Source organism: Pelecanus crispus, chromosome 1 (assembly GCF_030463565.1).
Source record: "Pelecanus crispus isolate bPelCri1 chromosome 1, bPelCri1.pri, whole genome shotgun sequence".
NCBI lineage: Eukaryota > Metazoa > Chordata > Aves > Pelecaniformes > Pelecanidae > Pelecanus > Pelecanus crispus.
The window spans coordinates 192,298,358-192,314,362 of record NC_134643.1 but is presented as its reverse complement, the minus strand read 5'-3'; the positions used below and the strand labels follow the sequence as shown (position 1 = coordinate 192,314,362).

At 36.7% G+C, this 16,005-nt stretch overlaps 1 protein-coding gene across 1 annotated transcript in view; it reads left to right on the top strand.

Annotated features, from left to right (window-relative positions):
• Nucleotides 1–16,005, top strand: part of VWA8 (von Willebrand factor A domain containing 8) — a 103,817-nt gene that overhangs the window by 57,461 nt on the left and 30,351 nt on the right. Inside the window, exons 16-19 of the mRNA XM_075710520.1 lie at nt 2,056–2,171; nt 3,042–3,148; nt 5,210–5,316; nt 8,436–8,507. Of these exons, the coding sequence (XP_075566635.1) occupies nt 2,056–2,171; nt 3,042–3,148; nt 5,210–5,316; nt 8,436–8,507 (402 nt within the window). The remainder of the gene's footprint in view (nt 1–2,055; nt 2,172–3,041; nt 3,149–5,209; nt 5,317–8,435; nt 8,508–16,005) is intronic.

Below are 16,005 nucleotides of genomic sequence, written 5' to 3'. Positions count from 1 at the left end.
AAATGTGTGCCTTAGGTATGTCACGCTATTTATAGAGTTGCCTAAGTAAGTAAGCCTCTGCCAGAGATTGTCCTGAAATATTAACCATTGTTTGAAGTGATTTTGTTAACAGTAGAAGAATACCTGTAGACTGTTCGGCCTGTGGGCGTTGTCTTCGTCATTGCAGTTGTTTGCTTGATTTGCAATAGAATCTAGAGACCACAGTCAAGATCCTGTTAAATTAGATGCCTCATAGATATATATTACAAAGACTGTCACTAACCCAATTTTGAATTTACAGTTGTTCAATATAAAATAAGAAAAAAAAACCCAAAAAAGGTAAGAGAAAAGAGGAAATTTTGTTCCCAAAACTCTTAACTGACAGTTGCAAATATTTAGATGTGATACAGCTTTTCCTCTGTGTGCCTGTCCTCTATGCTTATTTATTTCAGTGCATGCTATATATTATTTAAACTGTAAAATGTCTATGTCCTTAGAGATTGGACTTAATCAAGGTGGCATAATGTATGAAATACACTACTTCAGTTACTATGCCCAGCTGCCATTCTCCATCCGTGCAGTCCCATAGGTTGTGACTTAGGAGGATTGATTACCTGCCAAAACTTTCTCTACTTGGGAACCTGTCAGCTGTTTAAGATACTTTTGGAGAGTATACAAAGGCAGTGAGGGTTCTGGCTAGTGAGCAGGGGTAACAAGGATACAACATTCACGCCACTCCCTTGCCCATGCTTCACACATGGCTGAGTAGGTTTTGAAATAACTTGAAATGCTATCATTTACATCACAGTGTCGATAATGCTGGGTCGTAAACTACAATAGTTCAGAAGATGCTTCACAATCTTCCATCAATGAAAGCAGGAGGGGCAGGAGTAGTACTCTTTGCAGTTAGCCCAATCTAAGTCATTCTTGCTCATTGCTCAGAGCTATGCTAAAAAGTATTATCCTTTGCTTTCTCAGCATTCGAGAAAAGTTTTGTTTGTCAAAACTGCAGTTTTCCAGGGGAAAGAATTGGTGTTAGACATTTTTCATGCTTAAAAATTAAGGGAGCAAAAAAGGCTCTGCAATTCATGAAGTGTTGCTTTTCTCTATTTTTTTCCAATTGAAACAGCATAATGTATTAAGATAATTGTAATGCAGTTAGAAATAATTTATGTGAACCAAACCAAAACATTTTACCTAATTAAAACGTTTCACTTGACCCAGGCAAACCGTGGCATGACTTATCAGATCATGCTCATTGTTGTATGTTTCCTGCTAAAATAAGGAACCTGTTTGTATTAGATACCTTCATCCGGTAGATACAATTATGGAATGATTTCTTTCTCAGTCTTTATATCTCTCTTTCAATACATGGTCACTTGTTTTGGGGTTTTGTTTGTTTGTTTGTTTTTTAAATTTTGCTGTATTTGTTTGAGGTCTGTTTTGCCAGGCATTGAATCATTTTTGTAACTCTTTGCTGAATGATGTCCAGTTTTTAGCATTTATTTTAACATGTGGACAACAGAAAAGGACACAGTGTTCCAGTAACGGCCCGCCCAGAAGGCGTGTGCAGAGGTGATACAATCTCCTTACTGCTGCCCAGTGTTGTCTTGTTTATACATCCAAGAATCCTGCCAGACCCTTTTGCCAGAGCATTACATGTGGAGCTCGTATTCAGTTTGTCAAGAGCAGATGAGTTTTTGTGACATTGGTCCTTTTACAGTGGCTAACCTCCTTGTTATTGTTAATATTGTTTAGTGTTAGGTTTTATACAGTGAATAAAATTCAGTTATCAGCACATTCTTCTTCCTGCTGCTTATCTAGTGAAATCGTAAGGCTAATCTTTTGATGACATCATGATTTCCATGGCAGTGAATTACTGCAACAAATATGGAATTACAAGCCTGCAGATTAAAAAGCACAAGCTGCTGTAGGAGGCAGAATGCACCTATGAATTAGGAGAAAGGTTGAAATAATTCCTTTTGGATTACTTTTTTCTCCTGACTTGTTTGATTTAAATCCCTGAGATCCAGTCCCAGAGATCAAATAATTAAACTGCTGTGTATTTTTTGACAGGCACAGTCACTGGCTTCATCTTTATCTACTCGACAACTATTGCGAATTTGTCGTCGACTGTCACAACATCCAGATGAAAGCCTTTACTATGCTGTTAATAAAGCCTGCCTTTCCAGGTAGAAGTGCTAGTTTTGGTAGAAGTTCAAGAGCTTCTTGGTCAGTTGCTAACATGCAAGATAGCTTTTAATGCATTTTAGTAGACAATACAGTTGCTGTCCTGCTCCTTAAAGTCTGTCATTTCTTTAGAAGTATTTCTGTGGTATTCTCAAACCTAGGAGGTAAGTAGAAATGACTTTGTACTCTTTTCTCATCTTTTTGAAGATATTTCATTACATTATATAAATTAGGTCACCATTAGCAGTATTACTTCACTGTCTCAAAACAAAACGGAGTTATAGTAATGTCTAGTATGACTAGATGTTTGGTGGAGGCTTGGTTTCAGTTCTAAAAGCTGTATCTAGAAAAGTTACCAACATCTAGGTTTTTTGTTTGTTTGTTTTTTCCAAAAGAAAGCAAATTATAATTACCAAATGGTTTGGAAAACTGAAAGGGCCTAGTTTGGATACCTCAGAGCTCACTCTTTCTCTTTGGTCCTGGGGTCCAAGTGAACTGAGTCAAGAGAAAAGGTATTTCCGAAAAAACATTGTTTCTATTGTAGCTCTTACTGGCAGTGGAATGAGGACATTACATACTTCCAGTCCTAATCCATCCTACGTTACAACCCTGTTGCAATATTCGATAGCACTGAAGCCTTTTAAAATGAGCATACAGCCACAAATGTAGTTCATTGCCTGTGGAAGAAACTCAGTTTCTCTCCTTAGGGATAGGTGAAATGTTGAAGACTATTTGAGTGTGAAAGGAGTAGACATTCAGAGTTTGGAGGTCCAAGTAAAGCTTCATACTGATTTTAGATTACAGAAAATACTGAAAACTTTAAAAAAAAAATTCCTTGAAATACAATCTCCCTGTTATTTTTCTTCATTCAGGTTTTTACCAAACCTTGCCAGATCAGCTTTACATAAAAATCTTCAGGATTCTCGTATTGAGACAAGTTCAAATGACATGAAGAAATTAGAGGAAAAGGATTACACATGTAAGCTTCTGCCATCTTTTGTCCTGTTCTTCATGACTGTTACTCAGACAGTTGAGCATATAAAGATGTATTAATTATCCTCAAAATTAAATGTGGTTTGCTCCAGTTATATACCTTTGACTTTGTTCTGTCAGAATGCAGTACTGCCCTCAGTATGTTGATACTTTTGTATTTTCTGCTGTATTCCCAGCTCATGGAATTTTGTCCTCCATCGTGTTTAAGTGTTTCCCAGTCTATAAGATCCATGACCTCAAGCTTTCTTGGACTGCCCTTTTTTTTTTTTTCCCCCTCATCACTGATAACTACTCTTCCGTACAGTTACAGCGCCTTGGTTTGATCTTCGTATTTCTCTGTTCTCTTTTTTTACCATCGCTTCTTTCTCTCCACTGTTAAAATCAACCTTTTTCTCATTGAGACTCTTGTAAAAGTCTTGGATTATGTTTTGCTTTCATTCTGGCACACACAACTTTGTTAGTTTCCCTTCTTTCTGTTCTCTTTGAATTGCTGTGTTGTTAGATGTGGGCTTTATTGAGCAGGTCTTTGTCTCTTTACCTCATCCAGCTTGTACTCATTTGCAGTAGCTTTCAGTGCTACACATATATTTCGGCTTCTGCCATTTTTCTAACTTCTGCTTTCTCATTCCCGCGTGACCCTTGGTCTTCATGCTAGCTGTATATCTTTTCATATCTTCTGTCAGGCAGCACCCTCTGAGCAATTTGTCATTTTCCATTCACTAAACTTCTCCTTTACTTCACCAGTGTTGTCTCTGCTGTCATTCTTCTGTATGTTTATTCTCAGTTTTGTGATATATTTGACTTTGGTGTTTTTACTGTTAGATCTTTGCAGTATTAGACACATCTTTGGTTTTAATTAACATGTATCCTGTCTTTATAGATGTTAATTGTGTGTATATATGAATATATATGTAAATACAGATATATTAATGTATCTATTATACACAGTATAATATATATGTGCAGCCATATATATGTGTATACACATATATATACACATATACATATGCAGCCATCCGTGTATTATTATATCTGTGTTTGTATTTTTTGTACATATAAAAACCTATATATATAAAATAATTTGAACTCTTGCCAGTTGTGTGATGCTACCTGCTTAGCATTCTTTTTATTTTTTATCTGGACACATCCCTTGAATTTTCTTTATGTTTCTCTGTTTCATGCCATAAAGATAGAACCATATAGAACAATAGGTGAACAACTAAAAACATCTGTCTAGAAATTAGGTTATTTTCAGTTTTACACCATACCAGATTAAGAAGTTAGTGGCAAAAAATTATTACTGTTTTTATTGCACAATATTATTGTTTACACTTAGTTTCTATTTTCCTAAGGACAGAATTTATGGTTCTTTTGATCTAAGAAATTTTTATAATGTACTTTTTCTCTCAGAGCTGTAGTTGAAGGTTGCTTCAAAGAGTACAAATTTAGCCAGTTTTGACCAAAATGTTAAATGTGTCCACATTCTGGCATTAACCCATTTGAGCAAAAATGCAATGCTGAAAGGGGGAATCAACAGTGAGTCTATACTGTTGCAGTGGGTTGGCCTCTGCTCTCAGCCAAGCAGCCCCACAGCCGCTCGCTCACCCCCCTCTGCACACCACTCCCCAGTGGGACAGGGAGAGAGAACAGGGAGAATAAGAGTGAAAAAACTTGTGGGTTGATGAAACGCAGCCTAACAATATTGGTGATATTCCAGTAATAAAATGAGAGTATGAAATTAAACCAAAGCAGCAGTCACAACTTCTCGTGTTTCTTATGGAACTTTTCCCTTAAGATCCCCTATTCATGATTTATTCTAATTGACTTATTTGCAATTTTAAAGATAATTCAAATTCATGATAATGCAACCTCCTGTTAATGGATCCTCTTTCAAGCATTCTCTGTCTTTAGATAGAAATCATTTACTGCAACCCACAGCCTTGTTAAAATTTGAAAATTGTCACTTGCAAGTGTTGGGGATAGACTGCCTGTCTGTTCAGAGGATGCTGTAAGTAATGCATTTGCTTGTTTCCTGAAAAATGTCTAGGTGAAATAAACAATGGGATTCTGAAGATAGGGTCTGTGACGATGCCAATTTATAACTCAACCAAGAAAGTGAAAGTGCCTGATGTTTTGTTTTATGAAAATACGCAAGTAAGTACGAATCTCTGGCTTCTGAGGTACAAAAAGTTTGTTAAATGTGTATTAATGTGTGTGTTCATATATATTAAATAATGTACTAACTAAATTTTAGGGGTATTTCTGAAGTAGTTTCTTTAAGATTTGATGCTCATTTCAGATGTCTTCACCATCCCTTTGTGAAGAGATTGTAACAATCCTTTTGAATATTCATAAAATATGAAGTAACAGCGACTGAAACTGGATTTTATTTAGAATGATTTGATCAGATGTTGTGTTGAGTGATTTTTTTTTTTTTTTTAATTTTTTATTATTGCTGCTGGACTGATCCAGTCTTCAGGCTGGATTATTGATTCCATCCTGAGACCATGTTTTACAGGCTTGTCGCATGAAGTTGTACTTGCCTTTTATTAGAATTACACTGCATATTTGAAAAGCAAGGCGAAGAGTAATCAGTTATTAGCTAATTGGTTATTAATTATTTTAATTAGTTTAGTTTATTAATTAGTCATTACTGTTATTAGTGTTAATTAGTTCATAGTAGTGAAGAGTAATAGTAATTACTGAACACAATGAAAGTGAGTAATTAGTGAACACAATAAAAGGGAAGGGCTTGGTGACTGTGGTTTTTTTGGTTTTTGTTTCCCTTCCCCCCGTTTTGTAGAGGTAGGTGTACTGCAGCTTTCTTCTCCATCTAGTGTGGAAGCCTCAAAACTGTCAGACAAGGATATCCTTAGCAAGAGAATTACCCTCTGATCTACCTTTAGAATATTTTGCCTCTGAAAGGCAACACTGATAGCGTGATCTTGTGAAACATTTTTCTTTAGGGGCCTGGTGTGGGTTTGCTTACTTTTCCTTTCCTATTCTTTTTTCTTCCACTTGCAATTTCTCCACAGGAAGTCTATGCTACCTGTGTATCACCTACTGAAGGTGATGACAGGCTGTGCAAGGGGAACAGGTGACAGTCGTCTTCATCTTCCCTAATAACATTTCATGTGAGATTTTGTTCTGTGTTGCCATTTGAGTAAAGTACTTAATTTGGGTCTGTTGGAAATGAAATCCTGAGTCTTGCTAGGACTTAAATCTGTATTGCTTTTTCCACCTTCTTGCTTATAGGTTCAGAAAACTGTACACAACCTGTGTTCAGATACTATGCATCTGTTTTATAGGATAGCTGTTCCCATTTCTAAATGAATTCTACCCTTATTTTCTGTATTGCTAGTTTGTAGTTCGGTCATTCAAGTGCTGTAATGATCATTTAGCAAAACCTCCTGGAGAACAAATTTGATTTATGAGTCTAATGCACTATTTCCTCTTTATTATCTGAAACTAGAGAAACTGAAACAGAGAAAAAAAAATATCCTCAGCCCTTTGCAGTGCTGCACAACGTAATGAAATACATAGTTTTTGCCTCTGTGTGTTTGGTCTTGAAACATTTCGTGTTCCAGTGGAATTTGGCATTGCTGTGGAACATTGCTGTTGGTCCACAAGTGGCACAGGGATGGAAATAATTTTTAGGTGGTAGGCCAAATGGCACTTTCAGGCCAGGCTTTGGGGAACGTGGATTGATAAATTTGACACAATGTTGATGTATCTACTAACAAGTCCTTTGTGTAAATAGTTAATCTGAAATGTCTGCATGCATCCTAATACAATGCTAATTCACATCCTGGTGGAAAAAGAAAGGAAAAAAAAAAAAAAAGAAAAAGTATCAATACATAGCATCTCTTGAGGGAAAGCTGTTCTGCAGGGGAACTATAATGTACACATATTTGTGCAATTTAGGATAAAAAAAGAAGTCATCAGAAGGAAGTACTCATGCCTTAGCAATAAAATAAAAAATATAACCAGTGTGTGTGGTAAAACTGACTTCCTAGAATTTATGCTGTATCTGGTCAAAGTTATTCTCATCAGTTATAAATTTCCAGTGTATATGCATGCCAGAAAATATAATAATTTACCCAGAAGTCCTCTCCTTAAATTGTGTATTGAGTATTCAGTAGTCTTTTGACATGCCTGGTTAGGATTTTGTGGTATTAAGCTGTGTTTACAAGAGTTTCTTTCCCCACCCCCAGCCTCTGTTCTGGAGAGATTTGGAAACCTAAAACATCTTTAACACATTTAGAAATGGAGCATTTCTATGCTCAGAAATTACAGGCAAGCTACTGATTTTTGTTTTGTTTTGTTTTTTGGGTTTTTTTGTTTAAAATCAGGTACTGAAGATGAGATGATGATGTGAAAAAATATATGTTTTTCTAAAGGCAAGCATTCATTTCTCTAAGTAGGTTGTCTGACCTACTTACAGATGACCTATTTTTACTAGATACAGTGCAGAAATATACATTACCTTATTGCAAGTAAAGTAGTCTGCATTGACACATTATCCTTAAATCCTTTCGATCCTTTTAAACAAATTATTCGTGAGGAGCAAGATAAGGTTAAATGATGTGCAGTGTGTGTTACCTTTTATGATATTGGATGTATGTAAAATACACCTCAAGCACTTTGGCTTCAGTTAGGCAGTCTAATTTAGAAGTTGTAAGACACATAATAAACACTTTTGTACTTGAGCTTGCGTTTTCCTATCTTTGTTTTCCTTGAAAATAAACTTTGATTAGAATAGAAAAGTGTATTTGTCATTAAGCTAGACCTGGTGTTTAATCTTTAATAAAATAAATGTGCATAATTTACATATTCATGTCAGCTGCCTTTTATTCTCTGTTTCATTCCTTCTTCCCAGTACAATTGCTGGAAAATTGTCATACACATATTAATGGAAGTTCTTACACTCTGGGTGACAAGCATTCAACTAGGCTAAAAGGAAATGCATTAGGAGTGATTATGGACAATTAAATATATTTAGGGAAATCAGACACCCACAATTAGTTAGAGCAGAGGAAATTCATAAGGAGAGTTAGTATTTTTGTTTCATTGTTTTAGTCACTGGATAGATTGCCTCTGTTATTACTGGCTGAGAGACTCTTGCTATGACATAAATAGCTGTAAGTATAGAGTTCAAAAAATTTGGGCCCCAAATCCTGAAAGTAAAGTTCCTGTTGTACTACTATCGTTAGTGAATGCATAAACTTGAGAGTATAAAAACAGGGGTGAAAATTCTTTTTTTGTTTCTCTAGCACATGATGGTAATGGAAGATATGCTAAAAGACTTTCTGCTGGGAGAACATCTTCTTTTAGTTGGCAATCAGGTGAGTTAAACATCTCCTACAATGCACGGAACAAACTCATCATTTAATAATGAAATTAAATCTCTGGTTTGCTTCATTGAAATTACATTCGTTTGTACTGCTGAGGTATTTGACCCATTTTTTGATTCTTTGTATACTAGTGTCCATGGCTTTTATGGGCACATATCTGTGGAAAATGTAAATGCCTTAAATGTTTTTTTTCATTGCTGTCAGAGTAAAAAGTCAAAACATTAATATTTATATGTAACATCATTACCATTAAAATCTTCAGTTAATGGCTTTGGTTATCCTTCTTGGCTATTTGTCAAACCTCTTCTTTAAAATCTACAATGGTAGATAAGAGGTGTACACATAAGTATTATCTAAATCTTATTTATTGATAGCAAAATACCAGTTTTCTCTAAAAGAGATACAGATTCACTTTATTCTCTGGGTAGTATCTTTGTTGATGGAGACTTTATTGGTGAGATCAAGGGGGCTGTTGTGTTCTTTTAGTTGGTTGTTGCTGTTTCATGACACCTTCTAACAGTTTATAGGCTGCCCAAGATGAAGTATGGGCGGATGTTCTCCAGTTGGGTATGTTTGAAAGTCCTTGTTCTTCAGAACCATCTTAAACTATTACTGGAACTGTTAGCTGACTTGAACAGAATTATACACTTTGCCAGTTAACTCTGAAAAAAAAGAGAGCTTTTGTTATTATTTCTCTATGTTTGAAGTGTTCAGGGAAGTGATACTTCCCAAGCTGCCAGGCTGGTTTTTCCCTCATAAAGTAATCTCCCTTTAGTTTAGCTTTCCCTTAGCAAGGATACAATAATTTTCTAGCAGATGTTTCTCTTTATGTTTTGCAATAGCCTTTGGAAAAAGTCTAACACAAACCACTAATGTTCTAACCTACATGGCAAGGAATATAAAATGCTAATTGTTATTAATGTGCATATATTAAAATAACAGTGTACAGTTTTATATACAGTCTCATCTATTTAGAGTCCTTGTTAACAGCTTGAATGCTGTACTTGAAACCTCTGTAGATTTTGCTGGATGATGCCAGCTTCTCCCAAAAGGTTTTGTCTATCCATAAATAGAAATTAATCTATTTCATAAATGAAATAAGATCTATTTATTCTATTTCATAAACAGTGCTGTCTATGCCAGCTTCCAAGTTGGTATTGAAAATGTTATATAGTACAGATTGCCTGCAGGACCTGCTTTCAGGGAATAGCAAGAGTGGGCTGCTCCAGAGGAGAATGGAGGCAGGGACAGTGTCCTTAATGACAAGGTTCGCAGTCCCGCAGTGTCCAAGCAAGAAGAGTGGGTCTGGGGGCAGTAGCCACGGTCAGCCAGGTGCCCAGTGGCTGCCAGACAAATCTGTGGTGATGAGGCAAGTCTGAGGTCAAGCTGGGAAGTCAGGCCAGCAGGTCCAGGCTGGGATCAGCAAGGTACAGGGCCACAGTGTAGGTTGGGAAGGGACCAAAGAAAGGACCTGAGTGTAAATGCAGCTCCCAAGCCATGGGGGGCAATGGGGACCCCAGTGAGGCAGCAACACCATGTCCCAGCTGACCTTCAACACAGGCAAGTAAAACCCTAGCTGGGGGGAAGAGCTTGCAGAGCCCGGTGGTACACCCAGGGCCCTGACACATGCTTCATATGGCTCTACCAATTTGGCAAAAAAATTTTGAAGACTATGCGAGTACCATTTTTAGGGTATAAAGTATTTTCCCAGCAGTGCTGTACTCATCTTTAATAATTTAATGTGTGCCACATTTTCTCCAAGCTTATGAAACTCTAATTGAAGGCAGTGTTGAAAGATTTAACTGGGTTGAAGTATTGGAACATACTGCTTTGATTCTAGACATCAGGTCAGCTGTATCTTTAAGCTGGAAAATCGATTGATTTGCTGTGATTTCTCTTTGGCAATCAGTAATACTTACAGGTTTTGTTTTTTGATTGCTAATGTACTTCTGAGTACTTCCAGGTGTACTCTTTACTAATTGGTTCCACTGTGTTTATGTGTGACTGAGAAAAGGCCAACTGGCCTTTTCTTTTTGAAATACTATTTTTAAGTTTGAGCACTGTATCTGCCATTCTGAAGTCTTTTAGGACCACACCAATCATCCTTATTTCTCAGGGATGATCGCTAACCATTTAGAAATGGCTTGGCTAATTCCTTAAATATATTACTGTAAATTCCTTAAATATATTACTACATACTGCAGCATGTGATAAATCCTGTTCAAGTACTTTAAAAGCAACCGTATTACATCAGTATGCTTTCATGCTATATGTGCAGGTACCTTCCCATTGAAGATTTTAGAGTTTTCATCCTCTTTTGGTAAAGCAAATAGTTAAAAAACAGGATTTTTTTGCTGTTCAGGTACTTTAACAATTCAGTCTGTAATAAGAAGGTAGGGGGTTATGATTGCTTGATACATGTATCAGTGTGTACTCATGTTTTGCATTTGGAAGAAATAGATAAATGTTTTTGTGGGGAGATACAAAATGCTGTTTTGAGTTCTGTTCTGTTGTACTTCTTGTTGGTGAATGAGTGAATCATGGAAATTCAGTGTAAATAACTGACAATTCAAATACTCTGAACCTGGGTATTTCAAAATATATGACTAACATCCCTTTGAATGCTCATGTTGTTTCCTAGATATTTAAATGAGTTGAGTTGGCATATACCCTAGAACATAATTTGGTCCATCAAAATAATGACTATGTAAGTGAGTATCTCTGTTCAACTGTGATTTGATGTGCAAGGCTTGACCTGTAGTCTTTCTTTTAGAGACTGGATTTGGTTTTGCCTGGTTGCCTGAATGTGGTTTTCCTCTTTTGCCTCTTTTGTTTTCATAACACATGTACACACACAAAATCCCTGTTAGCTTAAGACCTCTCTCTTTATTTCAGAGTCTGTAAATGTAGTCTCTTTTGTGTATTCTTTTTAGTTAAGAGCTGCCTGGTGAGAGTCCCTTTACCAAGATTGTTTTCAAGATATGAACTTTGATGATTAATATTTGAAATTCAGTAAATTAGAATTAAATTATCTTGGTGAATGTTAGGGGCTGGTTTTCTTAATGAAACCAAGGAGAATTTGAAGACAAGTGTTAGATACCAACATTCTTTAGAAGTGTTCAGCTTCTGAAGTAAACTACTTTATAATCCCCTTCATTCATGTGTGTTCCCTGGAGCTTATATGGCCCTGGAGCTTATATTTCACAGCATAAATGATTACATGAAATATGGTTTTGTCTAAATATTTGTTTACGTTGGTTGTTGATTTATTTTGGATGCTAACTGGAATGTGCTTCCATTTCATATATAAGCAAACAGGTTTCTTTGGGTCCTTGGGAAAGGCAGTGGATAGGTATGAATTTTCAGCTATGAAATAGCTGAAAATTAGGGGAAATGCCAGTACTTTAAATATGGCTTCTGATACTGCTTCCTGAAAGAGCCTGTAGTCTGAGTGTGAATGAGACTATCTATGACCATCTATAGTTTCTCAAAGCAGCTATAAAGCATCTTCTTCCTTAACTGAGAGTAAGCAGCTATTTATTGCTCTCAAAGCAACAGGCAGACAACAGCAAGAGTCCTATTTAGTAAAGGTTACTTATTCCAGACTTTGCAGTGACTGTTTATTTAGTCATTACATATAGTTCTTAGAGCTGCTCCCGAGCTTTCATGAGACAGACTGGAGTATTTATTCTTACTACCAAGGACAATTTTTAGGCTGTGTTTTTGTGAAATTTTTCCTGATGAACGTTGTGCCGCTACTTGGTATCTTTTACTGTGTCCTTGAATTTCCTGTCTTTGGCAAATAGGAGAGAAACTATGTTAATAAACAGAATTTGTTTCTGTGGAAAAACCTTGAAAAATAGCAATAGCTGAAACCCTTTTATTTTGTCTCGCAATTTTAAATTTTACATACAACTTTCCCAAATATATAGAGAGAGGTGTTGGATGTTTTCACCTTTATTGGTCATAGGTGAAATCTTGGCAAACATCAGCTGTCTTTGAAGATACCAAACAAAATATTGATAGTTATAAGGGATTTGTGGCTTTCTTGTCACTTCTGAATTACTTTATAGCCTTGAAGTTCTAAAATACCTAACCACATGTTAAACAAATTTGAGATATTTTATTTGGCATTATTCTGTTGCCATGACTTATAGTATGAGCTGTTCAGATAGCTGGTCTCATAAATTAAAGAGGTTTTGTTGTAGCAATGAATCCTGAACATTTCTGGGTTTAGGGCACAGTTAGCATACAGGAAGTATTTAATAACAAGTTGTGTTCAGTTTGGCTTTTAGAGTTACTCTATTTTCATTCACTGTATAAATGTGGCATAATATAAATTTGAATATAGTACATAAATATCTTTAAAATACACTTCTACCATGATCTACCATGAGTTACCTAAAACAGCACAATTGCACTTTTATGTAGCAGGACAGATGCAGCTTGTACCAGGTCCAAGAGTTCTGCTATGCCTTGAGAACTGCATGTGATCCCTGGCCACGTCTGCATTAATGCTTCACTAGCCCTTATCCATAATACATATGTTTTATTTTGATTCAAGTTTCAATATGTACAGCCGATATTCTTAGGTGCATTTTAGTGTGTGCTCCTTGGCTTGACTGTACTCTGTCAGCTTTGGCACACAGTGCTTGGCCTTTACACTTATGTTGTCTGTTATAGTCTTTGCACCATTTTCAAAGTGTGGAGCATAGCAATGAAAAGTGGCTGAGTGGACATTACTCTCCATATTGTATAAATGTTACCAAAATTATAAGGAATGTTCTCTTTGTCAATCTTCCTGAAGAGTGGACAGAGGAGATGCAATACATTGGGACAGCCTCAGTGTTTATCATGACCATTCCCTATTTGTCATCTTTTGCTTGTTCTTGTCTTTCCAGAATTCTCAGTTTCTCTTTTGTCTTCTAGTTTTCTTCACTGGCAATCTTTATGGCTATTTCTAAGTATTTGGTACTGGCTGGTCTACCCTTGAAAATTAAATATTTGTGTGACCAGATCCATCCTGCTTTTATGGTAAATTACTTAATAAGGAAGAGCTGGGGTTTTTTGTTGTTTGTTTGTTTGTTTGTTTGTTTATGTGTTTTAAAAAAACCAAACAAGGCAACAAATAATATATTTCTCCTCTTCAAGAATTATTATTAAGGCTTAATGGATGCTGGAGTTCCACATTTTGTTCTGGTTTTCCTATTGTTTATGTTCTCTTTTCAACAAGAAACACAAAGTTGATAATCAATAAGAATAATCAGAAATGCCATTCAGTTACTGATTAAATTACTGCTGAATACAGAAAGCATTTAAGTTTTGTCCTCCTTCATTTGATGGTGTGGCAATTGGGATTGTACATCTTGTTCAAAATTGCTCCCACTCTACTTCCCCATGTACAAGGAAAGCACCTTGCAAGGTGATAAAACAAGCCTGTTCCTGGATAGCTTGCAGTGTAAGTAGATGATGTATAGATAAGGGAAAATCAGAAAGAAATATGAAGTAGCATAAGAATGAAGAATTCTATAAAGGTGCTAAATATTGTTGTAAATAGTTTGAAAGAAGACCATGACAAAATCTCTGGCAGCACTTAGCAAAAATGTTGATGTGAGCCCACAGTAAGCAGAGTATCACAAATACATTAAAAGAACTTAAAAATGTAATGGCCGTTTGACACATTTGGTAATTTATTTCTGCTGCCTGCCCTTAACTTGAGAGATCAACTTAAATGAACTCTTGGGCTTTCACTAGGAATTTATTTTATTCTTGAAGAATTTAGTAGGTAAAGATATTTAAAAGGACATGCTTGAATAGATCTTTCCTTCTAAGATAACGTTCTTCTTATCTCATTGTGAAATTGAATTAAGTAGATACTAAGAGTATAACATCAGTCACCAGAAAACTTGGAACAGCAAATGCTTGGCATTTTAACTTTTCTAGAAATAAAGCACTTTGTTTTCCTGCTTAAACTTGTGTAAAAATGGACAGCTTACTTTGCAAGGCAAGAATGTACTATCCTAAACCAATTTTTTATTATTATTATGAGCATGAAGAAACTGAGCTCCAAATGAGCTAAATTAAGCCAAATACTATGGTATTTTTTGCCTAAGGAATTCTGTGTGAAAGTTTTGGAGAACTCAGAAAATATTTCTTTTACTTGCTACAGTCATAACAGTATGTGCACATATGAGAATAGGTGTGCTCTTTAAATGTGTATCTGCTTACATTATTGCTTTCTGCCTTTACAAGTTACATTGAAGAACCAGAATAAAAAAAGAATCAATGAATTGATTTTTCTTTTGGATGTTTCTTCCCACATATTCTTTCTACTGTAAATTTTTCATGTGCTCCTCTCCATTGAACCACAACTGTCTTACCTCGCTGGAAATGTGAAGATCATATTTAGCCTGATAGGGCTCTGGGTTGAAGGTTGTACTTAAATTCAGAAAAAGGCATAAACTTTACAAGCTTACCTAGACCTGTAGTCAGAGATGTATCCAAAGCATTCAATTAATTACTTCTATCAGAGAATTGAATTTATCTCTTCTTACGGTGAAATTTTTTTATTTTACCATCACCATAATTTTTGCATGCCCCAGATGATAAACTCAGAATACAATAATAAGATCCTAAACCACAGAACATTCACTGTTGTGACCGATAAATTGCAGCTGGGGCAAGACCTAAATCACCACTGCTTTTGCACAGCTATTATCCTTTGTTACTAACATCCAAGCGAGGTAGCAATGATAGGGTCTATCGTCATGGTCCTCTGGTAGCAATGTCTGGTGTCTGCTAGTGACACACCTTCTGCAATTGGGTTCATGAAAGGCAGGTCCTGCTTGACCAACCTGATCTCCTTTTATGACCTGGTGACCCGCCTGGTAGATGATGGAAAGGCTGTGGATGTCATTTACCTGGACTTTAGCAAAGCTTTTGACACCGTCTCCCACAATATTCTCCTTGGGAAGCTGGCAGCTCATGGCTTGGACGGGCACACGCTTTGCTGGGTAAAAAACTGGTTGGGTGGCCGAGCCCAGAGAGAGGTGGTGAATGGAGTTAAGTCCAGTTGACAGCCGGTCACGAGCAGTGTTCCCCAGGGCTCTGTTTTGGGGCCAGCCTTGTTTAATATCTTTATCGATGATCTGGATGAGGGGATTGAGTGCACCCTCAGTAAGTTTGCAGATGACACCAAGTTGGGTGGGAGTGTCAATCTGCTGGAGGGTAGGATGGCCCTGCAGAGGGACCTGGACAGGCTGGACCGATGGGCCGAGGTCAGTTGTATGAGGTTCAACAAGGCCAAGTGTCGGGTCCTGCACTTGGGTCACAACAACCCCATGCAACGCTACAGGCTTGGGGAAGAGTGGCTGGAAAGCTGCCTGGCTGAAAAGGACCTGGGGGTGTTGGTAGACAGCCGGCTGAACATGAGCCAGCAGTGTGCCCAGGTGGCCAAGAAGGCCAACAGCACCCTGGCTTGTATCGGGAA